This window comes from Gigantopelta aegis, chromosome 4, assembly GCF_016097555.1.
Source record: "Gigantopelta aegis isolate Gae_Host chromosome 4, Gae_host_genome, whole genome shotgun sequence".
Lineage (NCBI taxonomy): Eukaryota > Metazoa > Mollusca > Gastropoda > Neomphalida > Peltospiridae > Gigantopelta > Gigantopelta aegis.
The window spans coordinates 113,289,467-113,307,117 of NC_054702.1; the positions used below are offsets into that span (position 1 = coordinate 113,289,467).

At 36.8% G+C, this 17,651-nt stretch overlaps 1 protein-coding gene across 3 annotated transcripts in view; it reads right to left on the bottom strand.

The window, feature by feature from the left end:
* The window catches only part of LOC121371828 (zinc finger-containing ubiquitin peptidase 1-like), a 25,219-nt gene extending 8,064 nt beyond the window's left edge, over positions 1-17,155 (bottom strand). Inside the window, exons 1-7 of one of the 3 annotated variants that reach the window (XM_041498007.1) lie at positions 17,040-17,155; positions 14,755-14,984; positions 7,054-7,148; positions 4,968-5,136; positions 4,138-4,329; positions 3,181-3,349; positions 1,989-2,116 (exon numbers count right to left, since the gene is read on the bottom strand). In XM_041498007.1, the coding sequence (XP_041353941.1) occupies positions 1,989-2,116; positions 3,181-3,349; positions 4,138-4,329; positions 4,968-5,136; positions 7,054-7,148; positions 14,755-14,977 (976 nt within the window). In that variant the 5' untranslated portion in view covers positions 14,978-14,984; positions 17,040-17,155. The other 2 variants (XM_041498005.1, XM_041498006.1) reach the window with 2 other exon arrangements.
* Positions 17,156-17,651: the final 496 nt, after the last annotated feature.

The window sequence follows — 17,651 nt, forward strand, 5'->3', positions numbered from 1 at the left end:
GTTCTACTGTGACCTGAAAGACAAACAGATGTACAGACTGACACACAAACCTGGCATGTATCCCCCTACACACACCAATCACAGTTCTACTGTGACCTGAAAGAGATGAACAGATATACCGACTGACACACAGACCTGGCATGTATCCCCCTACACACCAATCACAGTTCTACTGTGATTTGAATGAATGAATGTTTAACGACACCCCAGCACGAAAAATACATCGGCTATTGGGTGTCAAACTATGGTAATGCAAATAAATAAAGTGATGATCAACATCAATATAAAAATTCAAGGTTTAAACAAAAACAGTGTAAAGAACTGTGCATAAATACAAATACAAATATCACAGAATTTTACGGATACTGAATTTTACTCTAAACTTCAATTTGTGCTGTATTGGCCATTATCAAAGAGAATGTTACACCCCTGCACCATGGTGAGGTTACAGCACGCGCAGGGGTACTGTGATTTGAAAGACAAACAGATGGACACAGACCTGTCATGTATTCCTCTACACACACCTATCACAGTTCTACTGTGACCTGAAAGACAAATAGATGTACAGGTTGACACAGACCTGTCATGTATCCCCCTAAACACACCAATCACAGCTCTACTGTGACCTGAAAGACAGACGGACAGGTTGACACAGACCTGTCATGTATCCCTCTACACACACCAATCAGTTCTACTGTGATCTGAAAGACAAACAGATGGACAGATTGACACAGACCTGTCATGTATCCCCCCAGACACACCAATCACAGTTCTACTGTGACCTGAAAGAGATTAACAGATGTACAGACTGACACACAGACCTGGCATGTATCCCCCCAGACACACCAATCACAGTTCTACTGTGACCTGAAAGAGATTAACAGATATACCGACTGACACACAGACCTGGCATGTATCCTCCCAGACACACCAATTACAGTTCTACTGTGACCTGAAAGAGATTAACAGATGTAGACTGACACACAGACCTGGCATGTATCCCCCTATACACACCAATTACAGTTATACTGTGATCTGAAAGGCAAACAGATGGACAGATTGACACACAGACCTAGCATGTATCCCCCTACACACACCAATTAGTTATACTGTGATCTGAAAGGCAAACAGATTGACAGATTGACACACAGAACTGTCATGTATCCCCCTACACACACCAATTACAGTTATACTGTGATCTGAAAGGCAAACAGATGGACAGATTGACACACAGACCTGTCATGTATCCCCCTACACACACCAATCACAGTTCTACTGTGACCTGAAAGAGATTAACAGATGTACAGACTGACACACAGACCTGGCATGTATCCTCATACACACACCAATCACAGTTCTACTGTGACCTGAAAGACAAACAGATGTACAGACTGACACACAAACCTGGCATGTATCCCCCTACACACACCAATCACAGTTCTACTGTGACCTGAAAGAGATGAACAGATATACCGACTGACACACAGACCTGTCATGTATCCCCCTACACACCAATCACAGTTCTACTGTGACCTGAAAGACAAACAGATGGACAGATTGACACAGACCTGTCATATATTTGAACACGGTTGTGCTTAAATCTAAAAACAGATGAGAGAATCACATTTGTGGTGTGAATGTGTGAAGTTTGATGTTAACCATGCAACTGTGGTATGAAAATGTTTAGTTGCTAGATATTATTGATACAATCGTGGTGTGAAAGTGTTTAGTTGCTAGATATTATTGATACAATCGTGGTGTGAAAGTGTTTAGTTGCTAGATATTATTGATACAATCGTGGTGTGAAAGTGTTTAGTTGCTAGATATTATTGATACAATCGTGGTGTGAAAGTGTTTAGTTGCTAGATATTATTGATACAATCGTGGTGTGAAAGTGTTTAGTTGCTAGATATTATTGATACAATCGTGGTGTGAAAGTGTTTAGTTACTTGATACCATACATGCATTCAAGATATACAAGAGTTTACCTTGATGCTGCAGATACAGTGGTAGCCTGAATGTATCCTGATTCTCAAAGTAGTTCTTAACCCACTCAAACAGCTTTGGGTGGGTCCCATCTTTACCAGACGGACTATGGAAGTCCAAAAGCTTGCACCTACAAACATAAACTGAAACTAATTAATTATTGGTCATAATACAAAAAATAGTCACACAAGACAGATAAAAAAAATGAAAAACCCAGGTAACTTTTGGTCATAATTTTAAAACACCTCACATTTCTTCTTGTATCAATTAAAATGTTAAAATTACTCCTAATATTACCTTTCTGCACATTTAAGTTAAAAATAAACAAAGAAAAAACATGATGATGGAACAGAACATTTATAAGTTAAAATATTAAAGTTAAACAAAAGTTTGTCAAACACAGAACTAATAAATGTGCTCCTCAAATAAATGCAATTTTTAAAAATAACTTGGTATGTAGCTGTCTTCATCAAACTTTAGTTTGGATTTAAGCTCAAACTCATGGTATTGATTGTGATGCTATAGCAACAGGAGGCAGTATGTATTTTGTTACCAGTGAAGATACAAGGTGGAGTTCCAGTGAAAACTGTTCAGTATCACACTGCAATTCACTATGCAAGTGTCTGAGATCACCACACAATTCTACAACTTTGATACTATTTGATAATCAATTTTGAAATAGAAAACAACTGTTGGTAATTAAAAATTCAAAAAGTATATGTTCTTCAAGTTAAAAGCCAGACATTGAACTTTCATGTACTTATCCTTGTATTTATTTTGGGGTGGGGTTAACTCAGAAATGTGCAGAAAGGATCATTGTTTTTAACGCTAAGAAGGAAGGAAATGTTTAATTTAACGACGCACTCAACACATTTTATTTACAGTTATATAGTGTCAGACATATAGTTACAGACAACACAGATACAGAAAGAAAAACCCCACTGTCGCCACTTCATGGGCTACTCTTTTCGATTAGCAGCAAGGGATATTTTATATGCACCATCCCACAGTCAGGATTGTACATACCACAACCTTTGTTACACCAGTTGCGGAACACTGACTGGAACTAGAAATACCCCACTGAGGCCACTGACGTGGATCGATCCTAAACCGGCCGCGCATCGAGCGAGCGTTTTACCACTGGGCTGCATCCTGCCCCTTAAAGCTCAGAGTAACGTATGAACATTGACTTACTTTATTTTAAATGCAGACAGCAGTGCGACTATTTCAGTGGCTCCAATCCACTTGCGAGTGTTGACCACACGACCTCCCAGCTGCTCACAACCCTGTCTGTCAAATCCTTCGGTCCATGCAACCTCGATCAAAGACTGGATCTTTGGAATGGATGGAATCTGGGGATTGTCTGGGGATAAAAATATCTGTTTAATAATATGGTTATTAATTACTATTAATCTTGAAAAAGTACAGATTTATACATTCAGAAATTATACCCCTCCCACAAAAGAAAAAAATGCACCAAAAATTATAAACTAATTTTGACATTATTCAAGTTAAATAATACCAAATTTAAGATGTATTGTACATTATTACCCATATGGTTCAAAATATATTTATTCCACTAGATAGTCAGGTGGGACGTAACACCTTGATGTCATATGATTGGCACATTACGACCTTACCGGAAACCCAGTCAAACAAATTCAGTGATATAAATTAAAATCGATTATGGGTAATAATTGGAATATTAAACTCACTATCATTTCATATCATGTTAATGTCCCTCACGAAAGCTCATGACAACTGAAAATTATTTAATTCAGGACATAAACATGATACGAAATGGAAGCTTGTTTAATATGCTATAAGTTTGACAGGAGAGAGATGTGCACATTTCATCTAACACAATCAAACAAATGACCAACATTTGAACATAGTTATTTCTTACAAGAATCAGAAAATATACATAAATTAATAAATACAAACTAAGTGTTTCTAAATCCATGGAACTGATCTTTTACTGGATATTTGACACATGATAATAATAACAACTTGTCAAGAAGATGCATATATTTTTTTCCAAACTGAAATAAGCACAATTAAGCATGAATATAATAACTGCCCAAAATCTGACTGTATTTGTTTTGAAAGCCACACAAAATGCTATAGAGATAGTTAGCGAGACGCTCTCACCGTTAAAGAGAATTCTGCGGTACATTGGATCCTGGACGAGCGAGGACAGTAACATCTGCAGATTGCGGTAGCCGCAACCCCAGCCCTTGTCGCCATATGAGCCGCTGTAGTGGTCGACAGCCGAACAGAGCCACGCCCGCATCACAAACCCTGGGGTGTACTTGTGATAGTGGTTCAGTCGCTGAATCAAATCTGAAATTACAACATAACCTATAACAACATTCAAAGACTATCAGTGTCTCTTGCTACCCCATTTGTGGAGGATGTGCTCCTTTATACTTGTTTATAAATCAGTTGAGTGGATGGTTAAAGACCAATATTTTTGTGGAGTAATAATATTTGAAGTGTTGGAATGACTGGGACACAAGCAATAGGCAGGGAAATGTCTAGTTAAAAATAGTTTAATAAATCACATTACTTTAAATATACAGTAAACTCATAATAAAGATTATAAATTCAACTACCACAGACCACTAAACTCTCATGTGAGTGTAATATGATAACAAACCCAGGCCTCTAATTTGACAACTTAGAGGACAAGGCTATTTGGCTTAGACTGATGGAGATTAGTTTTAGTCAGGGCAACAAGGCCTACTTCAACAAATGTCTTAATATATTCAACACCCATTCAAAAGAAACAAGTGTGACAGGTTTCATGGTTTATAATAAAACAACTTTATGGAGTCTCATTCAAGTATGTTAACCAATTACTATCTTGCACAATAAGGCACGACCAGTTTGGCCAAGAGACTGTTAAAGTTTCAGGGCATTGAGGCATATGACATGGGCATTGTCGCAATTTGCTACCATTAAATTCAAGCCCTGCAAACCTTTAGTACATGAATGTCCGTCGTCAACTCCACTGAGGTCGTTGCTCTGCATGGTGGCTTTCTGTGAGTGGTACTCCACGACAGAGATGTCTCCCTTCCGCACAGCCCGCTCAAGACTCTGCTCATACTGCTGCTTGTAGCCCGTCCTCTCATCCATGCCGTACTTAACCTGGGACACAAACAACATCAACTCAGTCACTTACAACACATCAACTTGTAGCCCGTCCTCTCATCCATGCCACACTTAACCTGGGACACAAAACAACATAAACTCAGTCACTTACAACACATCAACTTGTAGTCCCTCCTCTCATCCATGCCACACTTAAAGTGGGACACAAACATCATCAACTGAGTCACTTATAACACATCAACTTGTAGGTCTTCCTCTCATCCATGCCGCACTTAACCTGGGACACAAACATCATCAACTGAGTCACTTACAACACATCAACTTGTAGCCCGTCCTCTCATCCATGCTGTACTTAACCTGGGACACAAACATCATCAACTCAGTCACTTACAACACATCAACTTGTAGGTCTTCCTCTCATCCATGCCGTACTTAACCTGGGACACAAACAACATAAACTCAGTCACTTACAACACATCAACTTGTAAGTCTTCCTCTCATCCATGCCGTACTTAACCTGGGACACAAACAACATAAACTCAGTCACTTACAACACATCAACTTGTAGGTCTTCCTCTCATCCATGCCGTACTTAACCTGGGACACAAACAACATAAACTCAGTCACTTACAACACATCAACTTGTAGCCTGTCCTCTCATCCATGCCGTACTTAACCTGGGACACAAACAACATCAACTCAGTCACTTACAACACATCAACTTGTAGGTCTTCCTCTCATCCATGCCATACTTAACCTGGGACACAAACATCATCAACTCAGTCACTTACAACACATCAACTTGTAGGTCTTCCCTTCATTCATGCCGTACTTAACCTGGGACACAAACAACATAAACTCAGTCACTTACAACACATCAACTTGTAGGTCTTCCTCTCATCCATGCCGTACTTAACCTGGGACACAAACAACATAAACTCAGTCACTTACAACACATCAACTTGTAGCCTGTCCTCTCATCCATGCCGTACTTAACCTGGGACACAAACAACATCAACTCAGTCACTTACAACACATCAACTTGTAGGTCTTCCTCTCATCCATGCTGTACTTAACCTGGGACACAAACATCATCAACTCAGTCACTTACAACACATCAACTTGTAGGTCTTCCTCTCATCCATGCCATACTTAACCTGGGACACAAACAACATAAACTCAGTCACTTACAACACATCAACTTGTAGGTCTTCCTCTCATCCATGCCGTACTTAACCTGGGACACAAACAACATAAACTCAGTCTTTTACAACACATCAACTTGTAGGTCTTCCTCTCATCCATGCTGTACTTAACCTGGGACACAAACAACATAAACTCAGTCTTTTACAACACATCAACTTGTAGGTCTTCCTCTCATCCATGCCGTACTTAACCTGGGACACAAACAACATAAACTCAGTCACTTACAACACATCAACTTGTAGCCTGTCCTCTCATCCATGCCGTACTTAACCTGGGACACAAACATCATCAACTCAGTCACTTACACATCAACACTAAATGTTCGCTGTTATATTAACAAACACCAGTTCACTTCTAGATGTTGTTAACAGCATTTTCACTTAATTCTGTCATTAGGCTATTCACTCACAATTTCCACATTTGTGGCTGACACTTTTGATAATAATAGTAATACTACTGGTAGTTTGTTTATCATGAATTAAAGTTTAAAAGTTTGTTTTGTGTAACGATACCACTAAAGCAGATTGATTTAAAATTAAACCTTTCACTGTTACATCAATAGACATCATTTCTACTTGCTCATTTTCATTAATCAGATAATACAAAATACTTGTATCAAAAGTATGCTTTATAAAAAAATCCAATATTGGCCATTTTTCTAAACAAGGAATTAGAGAGAACATGCTTAAAGTTTTGAAATGACTACGTAATATTTTTAAGGGGAGACAATCATGTATAGAAGTAAACCTGTAGAGAGTGAAAGTCCTTGTTGTCCCGGTTTGCTGCTTCTACTTCCCGTCGATGAATCTCTTCCGCCAGTTGTTTATCTGACATCACACGGTCTGTAAATACACAGCAATCTTAACATTAATAATTAGGTTCAACCTCACCATTTATCTCAAATACAGATATTTTAATAATATTAATTTTATAAAAACTACCTGTTTATAGGACATCTCATGACTTGTGAAAAGATAGAATATTTAATACAATTACACTAGATGCTTAGATCATGTCATATAGTACCAGGTAAGGCAATAGTGATGTAATACAACTTCAAAATGAACAAATGTTAAAGGTTAACGTTATAATAAAATTATGAACTATGAGTTGTAGGCGCTATGGTTTAAATCTATTTTCAGATACTGCAAACTTTGTATTCCCAATATTGAGTAAAAAGTGTTATTTCTACTTTTGTTTTCATTTAAGTGCTGCAAAGCGTCTTACAAAATACCTACAAAATATCTGAAAACAAGGATGCCTTATATGTGATGTTTTCATTATGTACACTATACACAAATAAAACTAAATCAAATCAAGATAAAAAAACATACAAACTATGTCACTATTCAAGAGTTAACTCTTGATCCTTTTTCCTTTATGTCAAAAAGGTATTTTAATGCAAGATTTTCAATATTTGTTATAATATTTAAATTGACTTTTTTAGAAATGAAACCCTACAGAATGTCATCTGATATTTGATTACAACTTAGCAAACATGTTTTTGTTTGGTTTTAACTTTACTTTTTTATAAAGTTAGTCTTTAAAAACAAACAATCCTACCAAATACTGCTCATCAGACGAGCACTCTACCATCGACCTATATCCTACTTCAACTGTTAAAGGAGAGTTATCATGAAAAATAAACTTTTTGTTCGAAAGATACCTATCAACAGTTCCTATAGCAACAAACACATTTAAAAATTGTAAAAGATAATTACTTAAATCAATTAAAAACTATTTCTACTTTATGGCGATAGCCATCTTTATGAAAGGAATTGTCTCCCCTATAACTGGATGTCACATGACTGCCGGAATACAGGTGTTTATGTGACCTGCAGGAGTTTACATTTAGAGAACGAAAACAAAGCAACTATCAAAAATGGATTCTGAGATAGATTTCACAGCGAATGTGATGAATTTTCTGTAAAAACACCAGTTATGGACAATATATTTAGGCGTTTCAATTTTAGCCTGTATTCACAACTGTTGAAATAGAAGATACAAAACAACTAGCCAAAAGACAAGGTGATAAATGCCAGTTCATCCAAAGAAAACCCAAGGCATGTTGAAGATAATGAAAGTTTAACAAGAAGACTGGGCAATAGGAATTGATGTTTATGTGGCCACCGAGCCTCTATCCCAACACAAATAAAGAGTGATAGTTAGTTTGAGCCTGTATTTACAGCTGTTAGAAAAACAAAGCATAGTGAGTTTCAATAAGGTGATACATGCAAGTGCCTCCGAAGAAAACCCAACATGTCTTGAAGATATTGGTAGTGTAGCAAAAAGACTGGGCATAGTGGGCAGTATGACTTGGTGTTTATGTGGCCACTGTGCTTTTATACTGACTGAAATCAGACAAACATATGGCAATAAAACATACTGACTAGTCTTTGATCAACTGTGATCCATTAGGTGACGTTTGTGGTTAAAGCCTGCATCTATTAAATAGTGAAAGTGTCAGTATTTAATTTTTTTATAGCAAAATCATATTAAACATTTATCGATAAAAGTCCTTAGTTGTCCAAAAGCTTTAATTAAGCATTTCTTTAATTTAATTACACAAACATTTGGACTTAAGTCTCTTGTAATATGTACGGTATACATGTTGTGCACTGCTAGCTTTTTTCAAGTACTCACTACAATTACAATATGTATTGAAAAATCAAAATCTAAAATTGTCAATGTTTGACATAACTTCACTATGGTAAATGAATGAATGAATGAAGAAATAAATGAATGAATGAATGAACAGATGAATGAATGAATGAATAGATGAATGAATGAATGAATGAATGAACAGATGAATGAACAGATGAATGAATGAATGAATGAATGAATGAACAAAATAAACACACAGACGAACGAACCATCCAACCAACCAACACACCAACCAACCAACCAACCAACGAATGAATGAAAGAAAGAAATGTTTTATTTAACAACGCACTCAACACATTTTATTTACGGTTATATGGCATCAGACATATGGTTAAGGACCACACAGATTTTGAGAGGAAACCCACTGTCACCACTACATGGGCTACTCTTTCCGATTAGCAGCAAGGGATCTTTTATTTGCACTTCCCACAGGCAGGATAGCACAAACCATGGCCTTTGTTGAACCAGTTATGGATCACTGGTGAGTGCAAGTGGTTTACACCTACCCATTGAGCCTTGCGGAGCACTCACTCAGGGTTTGGAGTCGGTATCTGGATTAAAAATCCCATGTCTCGACTGGGATCCGAACCCAATACCTACCAGCCTGTAGACAGATGGCCTAACCACAATGCCACCGAGGCCGGTACGAATGAATGAATGAACAACACCCCAGCATGAAAAAATACATCGGCTATTGGGTGGCAAACTAAAGTAAATGTGTAAATGAAATGATCAACATCAATATAAAAATTCAGGTTATTAATATGGTTAAAGTTTGTTTGGTTTAATGACACCACTAGAGCACACCGATTAATTAATCATTGGCTCATGGATGTCAGATGTTTGGTAATTCTGACTCATAGTCATTAGAGGAATCCTGCTTCATTTTTCCGTTAGCAGCAAAGGATCTTTTATCAGGATTTCTGCCAGAGGGTAAAACAGGTATGGTGCCATACCCAAAAGATTTGGCTGATGATTTTTTTTTAAGTTAACCTTTTTGACAAAATTAATTTCTATTATCATTACTGTATGATTTGTTTAACCCTAACCTTAAACTTAACCCATTACCCCCTATTGACTATGGTTGCATTCAATTACATAGCACCATACCAAAAAAATTCTTTCTGGCAGAAATACTGTTTATATGCACTTTCCCATAAACAGGAGCACATACCACGGCCTTTGACCAGTTGTGGTGCACTGGATGGAATGAGGAAAAAACAATCAGTTCAACGGATCCACTGAGGTGATTTGATCCTGCGACACAAGCACCTCAGGTGATCTAAATCCTGTTCCATGAATGAATGAATGAATGAATGAATGAATGAATGAATGAATGAATGAATATGTGAATGAATGAATGAATATATGAATGAATGAATGAAAGAATGAAGAAAAACAGCAACTGGGTGTCAAACTAAGGTAAATGCATAAATTAATTGATGATCAACATCAATATAAAAATTCAAGTTACATCACTATGGTAAAATCCATTTAAAGAAAAATGACATAACAAATATGAAAACAAAATGGTTGTTAGAAATATATTATTATTTTATTTTAATTGTTCATTTATTTATTACTGTATTATTTGTTTTGTTGCTGGTTGGTTTTTGTTTGTTTTTTCTTGGGTTTTTTATGTTATTTTCATTTTCATTTTTTTTTTTTTTTTTAAAGCACTCCATTCTGGGTGTACACAAGGGTCAAGTTTTAACACTGTAATGGTCAATTGTAAGGAGGCTTCCAAAACATGGCCATGTAATTTGTAAACGTGATTAACTCACAACCAAGATTATCTACATGTATTAATTCCACTTCACATTGCCAGCGATTCAGCTGACCTTGACCAATCCACGGTAATAACTGCTCACCTTTGGGTTGGAGATAAAATATCACAGAGCCAGGAAACATGAACTATATTTAACCTATTTTGTAACCAGTGAGTTAGGAACAATGCCTGAGCCAGTGCGAAAAAACAACAGATATATTGATCAAGACATTTATACAGTGTGAAATACAATGAATTTGACATGCATATAAAACTGGATAAGTTATCAGAATACAAGAAACAAAACTACACTGTATTGTATGACTTCATAAAGTAACAATACCACTAATTAAACAGAAGACACCAATTCAAATAGGCAGCCCTTTAATTTTAAAATGTAGTACAAAACAGTACAATAAAGTACAATAAAGTGAAGTTTTAATAGCAAAAAGATGGACCTAAGTAATATGGTTGGGTTTTAAAATTTAATTTTTCCATGGATGTGTATATATCTACATACCCATTGAAATCTATCTTCCCATATCCACCTCACCCCATGTAGAAGGTTGTACCCTAACAGGGATTAGCTACTATTCTATAATTCTATGTACAAAAGACTTAGTTAACTTAAATGTGTACAAAGGTACTGGACTAAATGGCATTTGACCATAAAGTTAAAGCTGCAATCTTAATCCCAATCTTACATCATAACATCATTTCCTAATTTGCAAAATATACACATTTTTTAATTAATAAACTCACACAGAAAATTTTTGTTTTGTTTAACAACACCACTAGAGCTCATTGATTTATTAATAATCATCAGCTATTGGATGTCAAACATTTGGTAATTTTGACATATAGTCTTAGAGAGGAAACCCACTATAGTTTCCATTAGTAGCCAGGGATCTTTTATATGCACCATCCCCAGACAGGATGGCACATACCACGACCTTTGATATACCAGTTGTGGTGCACTGGCTGGAATGACTCATAAATGGAAATGGTTAAATAACAGAAATATACCGGAGACTATAGCTTTAAAGCTCTCTGCACCAGCAGTTACAAGGTCAGACAATGATGCAATCAATAAGCCTTCACAGAAAGACACCTTTCCAGATCTGTTCAAATGTGCCAGCATTAATACTCATACATATAGTTAACAATCATAAGCCTTCACAGAAAGACACCTTTCCAGATCTGTTCAAATGTGCCAGCATTAATACTCATACATATAGTTAACAATCATAAGCCTTCACAGAAAGACACCTTTCCAGATGTGTTCAAATGTGCCAGCATTAATACTCATACATATAGTTAACAATCATAAGCCTTCACAGAAAGACACCTTTCCAGATCTGTTCAAATGTGCCAGCATTAATACTCATACATATAGTTAACAATCATAAGCCTTCACAGAAAGACACCTTTCCAGATCTGTTCAAATGTGCCAGCATTAATACTCATACATGTAGTTAACAATCATAAGCCTTCACAGAAAGACACCTTTCCAGATCTGTTCAAATGTGTCAGCATTAATACTCATACATATAGTTAACAATCATACTATAGATCACCCCTGGTATTCAGAACAATATTGATTTCACCCACATCATTAAAAGCTAATCTAATTTATGCACATTTTAAAATCTCTCACAGATCAATCAAGAGTTAGAACATTTCTTTTCTTTAACAGAAGTTACAGTGATCATTTGACAAGTGTGATTTCCATTAACATAAACTAGAATGATAAAACCAACTGATGACTTGCACATCAGGTATTAAACAATGCAAAGATTAATCAATCCAAGTAAGTGTTGAACAGTTTTAAAAAGATAATATTTTGTCTTGAAAGCATTTCACAACACCATTCATTCCCTCTACAGCATATCTCATAATTACTAAACAATGCTGTTTTTCACAGCAGTTTAAAACTGAGCACTTTCAGTTTGCTATGAAATTTATGCCTTGCTCTAATGTCACAGTTTACCAGGAGGTGACCACATGTCAAGGAAGTTGAGACTGGTACTTCATTCACCACAAAACGTTTTAAAACAACATCACATAAATTGTATGCTATTTATACACATGAGACACACAAGTATTGGTACAATGCTCAACACAGGGATATGACTGAATAACAAAGAATCAGCATGTTGACAATATGAAAATAGTAAACATGATGAATGTGTTGTATAACCTATTGGTATACATTATGGTAACCTGTACATGGGTTACTAGGCATTATGCTTTACTGATAAAAATAAAACAAAATACATGCTCCTTGAAAAAAATAGGGTAGGTAGGCAGGAACTGTTTTCTTTTTCTTTTAAATCAAATCAAACCGAGAAACCATAATCGGCTGAGGTGTTCCAAATTTAGATTACTGGTTGCAAAAAATCAGGGATAATGGTTTTAAAAAAACAAAAAACAAATTTTTTTTTCAAAAAGTTTCAGGTTGCTATATAAAATTAGAGTGGGTCAGGAAACTGGGAACACACATATATATATTCTTTAGGCCTAATAATACTGACTGTTCAGAACAGGCTCCAGAGCCTCGTTTCATGAAGCAATCTTAGTGCCAAAAGCACGTTAAATGCATAGCTACCAGATGCACAAAAGGTGATCTTAGAGCTACTTAAGATCACTTTGTGGAACAGGACCCTGAATTAAAAATTTTACGTGAAACTATTTCAGTTCCAGATCTTGCAATCATCGGAATCCATTCTAGTCATATATGGATATAAAGCATTAATTTCGTTTTGGTTGGATGAGTGTTTCTGGAGGAATGTTTTTATACATGTTCAGGGCTTTAGATCTCACCAATTTGGGCACAACACAGACTTTTGCCTTTTCTGAGTGCACAAAGGTTGTTTTAGTTCAGTACAGTTATTAACAGCTGCTGGAGAGTTGTCAATATTCTAAAATGTATTTCAAGTTATTATAATGTAATTAAACTTAATATTACTAAAGTGACATATTTTGTGGTCAGCATGTAACAATGATGTTTGTACTTCGGGCATAAGTATTTTGGCAACAACATTTATCACCTCGACTTTGATGCAATCTAAAGGCCTTTTTATCCTTTTTGTGATGTTGCACCCCATTCTTCAAAATGTCCTGCAGCTGACCCTGAAATTAAAATGATACAGAAAATGCATGTATATTAAATTTACCTGGAGTTTGTTCAGCAGAAAAATGTCCGTCCACATGTCTGGACAGTGAGTGTGGGTCTGAACACCGTTTCTCACACACCGGACACACCAAGAGATCACCACCACCGTCTGCCATCTGGCTTGTCCCTGGAAGGGCAGGACCCCATTTAACTGGGGTCAACACGTCTGCATGCATGGCACTGATGTGTGCCTCCAGGCAGCGGGGAGTGTCCAGACTTGCTGCACAGAACGGACAGGAATACAACATCCCATAGTCCTCAGTGCTCCTGGACGAGTCCGTGCCACTGGTCCCTGGACTGAGGATGTCACTGTGTTCATGATTCACATGCCGCTCAATGAAGGCCTCGGAGTTTGTACAGAAAGAGCAGAACGGACAGGAGAAACTCACACCAGGCGAAACGTCTGCCTTACTACCGAAGCCTGATGTGTGAGGTACATCAAGGAAGAGTTTAGACCGCCCGTCTTCAGAGGACATGGCTATATTTTCCTTGTCTATATCACAAGCAGTCTGAAGATCGCTGCTTGCACTGGAAGATACAGACTTGTATGCTCCATGCTGGCTTGAACTGGAAGATAAAGACTCGTCTGCCCCATGTATACTCTGACTGGAAGATCCAGACTCATCTACCCCATGTGCATTGAGACTGGAAGATAAAGACTCATATGCACCATGCTTTCTATCATCTGTTTCTTTGAAATCATTGCTGAGATTATTATATGGAATGGAAGTTTCACAAACAGGCTGGCTGGCAGCACATGGAAAAACACTGTCAGTATTTAAATGTGTCTCAAGATGTCCATTCACCATGGGCTTGTCACCATCCTCAGAATCATTCCTACCTGTGTGGCCATCGTGCTCAGATGGACTCTGAGTGAGGAAGTCCCTGTGTTCATCATTAACATGTCTGTCTCGTCCTGCCACGCTCTCCCAGATCTGGTCACAGTATGGGCAGACGGTGTCCTCCTCATGTTCTGTGATGTGCGACTTCATCTCATTCTCAGACATTCCAGATCTACCACAGACGATGCAGGTAAACATGTTGTCCTCACAGTGACCTGCCATGTTGTCTCTGAAACAGAATAACGAACCAATCATTACATCTCTGTAATATGTGGTCCATGCCCATCAATTTGACAAGCTTGTACCTGTGAATTTCATTGTCTGTATTAATTTTCATGCCAGCCTGAGGCTGGCTGGAACGAAATATCAGTTTTACACCTCGACATACTTTAAAAAATACAGACTGATAATCACTTTGTTTTGGGAGATACTTATTTAATGTACCTTATTACATTAAATACATTTTAAAAATTGGGTGGATTTTTAGGGTTGCTTAACCTAAAAAAAAAAAGTGGTGAAAACTCAAGGATAATAAAATCCTATAATAAATTTTGAATCATGCATAAATTTTCTTTCCAAAGACTCATAGCGAGCTGTAGTTTCGATGTACCCGACTCTAAAACACATGACTAAATTCATGTACTAACTTCATCTAAATTCCACACATAAGGCCGTCTCCTGGTTTATGGTTAAGTTTTGTTCAATAATTCTGTAATCCAATAGCATCACACTGTTCAAATAAACATTTCACATATTGGATTTGCTGTGTTAAATTGCACAATAGCTTTTGTTTTAGTTTTTTTCAAGGACATTAACAAAGCAGACTGCTGTTCATGCTACTGTGTAAGATGTTCAGTTCATTCCATCTTACTATATCCCTATCAGCTTTATAAACTTGTATTACATGGTTGGCATTCCACTTGCACTATGTACATGTACACATTTTCATGTCAATTCATAGGAAATATGAAGTTTGTTTGTTTGTTTAATGACACCACTGGAGCACATTGATTAATTAATCATCAGCTATTTGATGTCAAACATTTGGTAATTCTTACTCGTAGTCATCATGGAGCAGGACGTAGCCCAGTGGTAAAGCACTCGCTCAATGCACAGTCGGTCTGGGATCGATCCCCTTCGGTGGCCCATTGGGCTATTTTTTGTTCCAGCCAGTGCACTACGACTGGTATATCAAAGACTGTGGTATGTACTGCCCTGTCTGTGCGATGGTGCATATAAAAGAACCCTTGCTGCTAATCGGAAAAAAAAGAGTAGCCCATGAAGTGGCTACAGCGGGTTTCCTCTCTCAATATCTGTGTGGTCCTTATCCATAGTCTGATGCCATATAACCATAAATAAAATGTGTTGAATGCTTCGTTAAATCAAACATTTCTTTCTTTCGTAGTCATCAGAGGAAACCCACTACATTTTTACTAATGCTGCAAGGGATATTTTATATGCACTTTCCCACAGACAGGAAAGCACATCCCCCAGGCTTTGACTAATTTTGGTGCACTGGTTGGAACAAGAAAAAACTCAATCAGTTAAATGGATCCACCAAGGTTGTTCGATCCTGTGATGCAAGCACCTCAGGCAAGCACTCAAATGACTGAGTTAAATCCTGCCCTTGGAAATAAGATAACCACATACTATTCTTGTCAGCTAGTTTACTTTAGTGTAATATTATTGTTGGATACATTTTCATAATATTTTGCCTAATGGCAGTCCTGAATATATTTTTCAATACCTAAATTTCAATATTTAGAAATTTGCTCAGTACTGTAAATCAGTATTGACACAATATCAATATGTATGCCTGTACCTTCCAGCTCTACCAAAAACCACTTGGCTAATCACCTATGATTTTGATTACAATAGATCTATGACATGTGAATTTATACAGGGAGGTCTAGACTGTGGTGAGTGAAGTTCCGTGTGTGTGTGTGTGGGGGGGGGGGGGGGGTCAAGTGATGCTCCCCTGGGTGAAATATAGTGATTAAAAAAATAATAAAGACTTTACTGGTGATTTTTACCCCCATACCCAGGCCTGCATGTATGCCTGTATTATTTCAATGTTAAACAAATATTTTCTGATTAGTTTGATCTATACATTTCCAAATTTATTACATAATGAGTTTTATACCCACTTTTAGTTTCGGTTCACAATCATCCCAGCCAACTTTAGTGGTCAATATTAACTTTGATTTTGATCCACGATTTATAAATAATTACAAAAACCAAACATGTTTACGAACTCCCACTTTATGTGTTTAATATCACAAACCTCGCTTCGCATATATGCTGGGGTCAAATATGAATTAAATTATATAATGTGCATTTATTATCTTCCTTGCACACTTCGTGTTGTGAAAGACGGGAAAAGCCTAGACTTTTCTAATTATAACTTCAATAAGGGATTTTCCAAAATAATCCAATGAAAATTAATTTTACTTAGTTAACATTAACCAAATACCATTTGCACCATGTTTAGAAGCCCCAGGAATTTAATGATTTTTAAAACATTATTTGTTCGTAGAATATTTTTGCCTGTATAAAATACTTACGATCAATCCTTCTAACCCTGCTAAATAAGACGGTATTTGCTTGGGTATTGCTTGGGGAGCACCGACATTTCATTATATGTTGAATGAGAAGGCCTATGTAGTATGTACACGTCTTTCAAAATGACACAAAACACACAACAAATCTACACATAATCCTTATTAATAATAATCACTACGTGATCCTTGGGTTGTTATTGGGTTTGTTATAATTCTTAAGCAAATTAAAATGCTTGTCATAGTTGTTTTGACTGTATTAATAAACCATTGTTATGTTGTAAAATGTATGGAATTTTGTATGAAATAAATAATTTTACTTAATAATGTGGTATAAC